Source organism: Zingiber officinale, chromosome 4A, assembly GCF_018446385.1.
Source record: "Zingiber officinale cultivar Zhangliang chromosome 4A, Zo_v1.1, whole genome shotgun sequence".
Taxonomy (NCBI): domain Eukaryota; kingdom Viridiplantae; phylum Streptophyta; class Magnoliopsida; order Zingiberales; family Zingiberaceae; genus Zingiber; species Zingiber officinale.
Window position 1 is genome coordinate 58661327 of NC_055992.1, and position 4411 is coordinate 58665737.

Genomic DNA, 4411 nt, shown 5'->3' on the forward strand with positions numbered 1-4411 from the left:
TAATTATAAATGTTTAATTAATTTCAAAATATTATTTATAAAATCATAATTAATTTTAAAATCATCTTACTTAATTTCATAATTAATTACAAAATCATAATGAATTTTAAAAATCTTAATTATTTGATTATTACTTTTTAAATCATAATTAAATTTCAAATTATTAATTCTTAGATTTTCAAAATCTTAAAAATAATAATTATTTTTAAATGATAATTAATTTTCAAAATCATAATCAATATGTAATTTTATAATTTCAAACTTAATTAATTTTCAATATATTTTTTAAAATCTTCAAAATTTTAATTATTATCAAATGTTTAAATATAATTAAACTTATATTTTAAAATTTGAAATTCAAACTTTAATATTCTGAAATTCAAAATTCAAATTGAACTTAAATTATTTTTTGAAATAGTCTTCAATATCATCATAGATAAACTCAACTTTAAAATTAACTTAACTCCATCTCACACAAATTCATAAGCTAAACTTGCTTGATAACTTAGAAAGGCTTAGATGGAAAATCAAGAAAATAAATAATGATTTTTATGTTTATTTTACATGCTTGAACACTAAGACTCTAAAACTTTTTTTTTTTGCATTAATTAAGGAGGAGTAAAAGGAAGGTTAAGACATTAAGTTTTTTTTTTGTTAAAACATTATTTTTCAAGATTTCAAAGATTTTTTAAAAAAGACAAAGGAGTTAAATTTTCTTTCTCAAAATTCTGTTCATTTCTATTGTTCATTGCATTTCATTTTCTCCCTATCATTTGACTAACTTGAGTTTCAGAGTGTCTACATCGGGGATCCCTCTCTGGCCCAGTTATGTATTACGTAGGACTGCTCGAGGCCATCATCTTCCTCCAGCTTAGATTCTTCTCATGGTTAACATCAAAGCCACCTATCCAGCGTACCATCTTTTCCGATTTCAGACAGGATTATCCTACATAGTCAAAATGCAATTCTTCTTCTTTCTTATCTACCTCCCACTCTAACAATCCATGCTTCTCTCTCTCTCTCTCTCTCTCTCTCTCCAAGTGTAGTGATGTTATTATCCTCTCTCTCATGAACCCCTATGGGCTAGCACAATTGGTACCTTGCATGTGGAGTTACTGTATTATGTCATGGGATTGATCCCTAATGTGTACAGTGTCTCACTAGTATACCTATTTCCCAGGGCCGTTGTGTTGGACGAAACACCTCATGATTTACCTCTCTTCTAGATCTTGTGGGGCAGTCCTAAAGGGGTTCTTGAGATGAGGATCATTATTTTGTGCTATATTATCCTCTCTCATGCTGCAACCGGCATAACATAGTTGATACTCAGTGATGATTTGTCACATTATCCTCCCTCTCATTATTTACCCACCACCTTGGTGGATGCATGGCATTCCTTTTGAGCTAATGCTCGGCTTTGATTGAGGGAGTGAGAGGGTATACATTTTGAGTTCCAGGATTTAGGGTGAATTGTGAAGGTATATATTTTGGGGATGTGAGATTTGAGGGTATACATTTTGTTTTGTGAGTTAGAGAGGGTATATATTTTGTCATGGTGATAGATATAGAGTTTCTCTTCAGTGGAGAACCTTGTGCAGTTTATTTTGTTGGCATCTTGGTCGCCATGTGGTCATGGCATTATAAGCTGTGAGGGTATACATTTTGATAGGTATGCTTCTTGTTATAGGGATAGGTATCGGATCTTCTGTAACATCCTAAACATTTGGGATTTTGGTATAGCATTTAGATTAGTTGCATCGTACACTATACTTTTGGTTCTGTGGTATGAAAAAAAAAAAATCTTACCTCTTCAACTATACATTATCGAGAACTTTGTTGACACTGATACGATAGCATGATACATGTTTGCCTTCTGTGGATACGAGCAGGTCAAACATTGCTAGTGGAGGATTGGAGGAGAGGACTCGAACGGCGGATATTTGGGTGATAATTTGAATGTCCTGTCATTGCATCATAACCCCGAGGACTTGTTTGTTTGTATTTAGTTGGGTGGGTTGGTTGATATCTATTCAGATTCATTACTTCATCAAAAATAAATAGCTATCTTTGGGCACATGTATTATATTTTGATGATATATATTTATGTTTTTTTAAAAAATTATCCTTTCTCTCCAGCAACACTCCCACCTTTCTCTAACTCCCTCTCCCTCTCCCTCTCCCTCCCCCTCCTACGCCAATAGTTAGACACCAATTAGTCGTGGCATCTCTCCCCCTTCCTTCCACCATTATCGCCTCCTCTTCCTCCATTGAATCATGACCCTCATATGGCCTCCAATGATAAATTTCCTACGTACAATACTTAATTTGTTAGTTTAAATTTGTATAGTTGGATTGAATAAAACATTAAATGTACGGACCTATTGTGAATGGAACTAAAACTTGATCTGGCGAAGATAAATTATATATCAAATGGACTCATGAGAGTGTTGGCACATAAACTTATTCCAAGAGATAAATTGGCTTCTTCAAATGTAAAAATAATGCCAAGAACAATTTGACTTCATCAATCATGTAAGAGAGTTGTCAAAATCAATTTGACATCATATGACTCTTCATAAACAAAGTAAAGTTCAATTATCATATTAAATTCAATGAAACTCTTTATGACAAGAGTCATTAGTATAGAAAAGAACAAAGTTTAATTGTCTTGTGTTTAATGATATAATGTATCAATCTAAGTGTATAAATAGGACCTTGTATGATGAAGAATGACAAGTAGTAACATTTTCTCTTCATAGAGTTTTTCTCCCATTCTCATACTTTTTTACAAAATCTCTCCTACATTCTTATTTTCTCATCCTACTTCCACCAAAATTCCAACAAATCTGGTATCAGAGCCATATACAACAATGGCTTCGGTGAACTCCCTTCAAGTGTCAAAGTTAACCAAAGACAACTATAGAATGTGGAGTATACAAATGGAGGCTCTATTAGGTTCCCTTGATGTATGAGACCTTGTGGAGACCGGTTATACTATAGCCGAAACAAGCGATGGGAATGAACAAACTCTTAAGGCAATGAAGAAAAGAGAGAGGAAGACTTTATTCACTATCTATCAAGGAGTAGATGAAGCCGCTTTTGAGTTGATTGCTCTAGCAACAACGTCACAAGAGGCTTGGAAGATATTGAAAACATATGATGGAGTAGATAAAGTAAAGAAGATTCGTCTACAAGCTCTACGAGCTCAATTTGAAGTACTACAACAAGAGGCTTCAGAAACAATTTCTGATTATTTCTCCCAAGTTATCTTTATTGTTCATCAAATGAGAAGAAATGGCGAGGAGCTAAAAGATGTTCGAGTCATTGAAAAGATCTTAAGGTCTTTAGACTCAAAGTTTGATTTCATAGTTGTGGCGATCGAGGAATCAAAAGATTTGGAGGTGATGGCTGTGGAAGAGTATATGGGATCCCTTCAAGCATATGAACAAAGAATATTGAAGAAAAGTGAAGGAAGAACTTTAGAGCAGGCACTCCAAACCAAACTATCATCCCAGCAGAATGAATCATCAAGAGGAGGTCCTCAACGAGGAAGGGCTTCTACATGGAGAGGAAGAGGTGGTCGTACTTCTAACTCCAATTGACATACTCAAAATCAGAATGATGGAAATGAAGGACATGGACATGGAAGAGGTCGTGGTGGAAGCCGAGGTCAAGGTCGTGGATGAGGTAGAAACACTGGATGAAGGTATGATAAAATTAAATATCAATGTCGTATTTGCAAGAAGTATGGTCATCACTATAATGAATGTTGGTATAACACTAACAATGGAGAAGAACAAGTGAATCTCGTCAACAAGGAGGTGGACAATGAAGGACCAGTATTGTTGATGGCATGCGATGGGCCAGAATCTGTCCAACCTATTACATGGTTCCTAGACACAGGTGCATCAAACCACATGTGTGGAAAAAAAGGAGTTATTTACAAATCTTGATGAGAGACAAATAGGCAATATCACCTTCGGAGATCTATCACAAAGGTCAATTAAAGGAAAAGATGACATTTTGTTTGAATTGCAAAATGAAAAGAAGGTATGCATCTCAGATGTTTATTATGTTTCTGATATAAAAAATAATCTTTTGAGTATTGGTCAATTATTGGAGAAAGGATATGATATACAAATGAAAAACTTAACTCTTAGTATTCGTGATAAAAGTAATAATCTTATTACTCATGTCACAATGACTAAGAATAGAATGTTCCCACTGAAGTTAAGCATCAATGAAGAGAATTGCTTCAAGACAAACACTATGGATAGTTCCACTCTTTGGCATCTTCGATATGGGCATCTAAACTTTGAAGCATTAAAGTTACTTTCAAAAAACAACATGGCATTTGGATTACCAAAGATTGAAAGTTCCAACCATCTATGTGAAATATGTGTTGTAGGAA

General features: G+C 33.9%; 1 protein-coding gene across 1 annotated transcript; it reads left to right on the plus strand.

Moving 5' to 3' along the window:
* Positions 1 to 3038: 3038 nt before the first annotated feature.
* Positions 3039 to 3602, plus strand: LOC121972414. Its single transcript, XM_042524086.1, has one exon. It carries the CDS (start codon positions 3039 to 3041, stop codon positions 3600 to 3602), a length of 564 nt encoding a protein of 187 aa, XP_042380020.1.
* Positions 3603 to 4411: the final 809 nt, after the last annotated feature.

What these genes read in the sequence shown, in the direction of transcription:
- LOC121972414 (XM_042524086.1), top strand. Translation starts at nt 3,039, where the DNA reads ATGAAGAAAAGAGAGAGGAAGACTTTATTCACTATCTATCAAGGAGTA.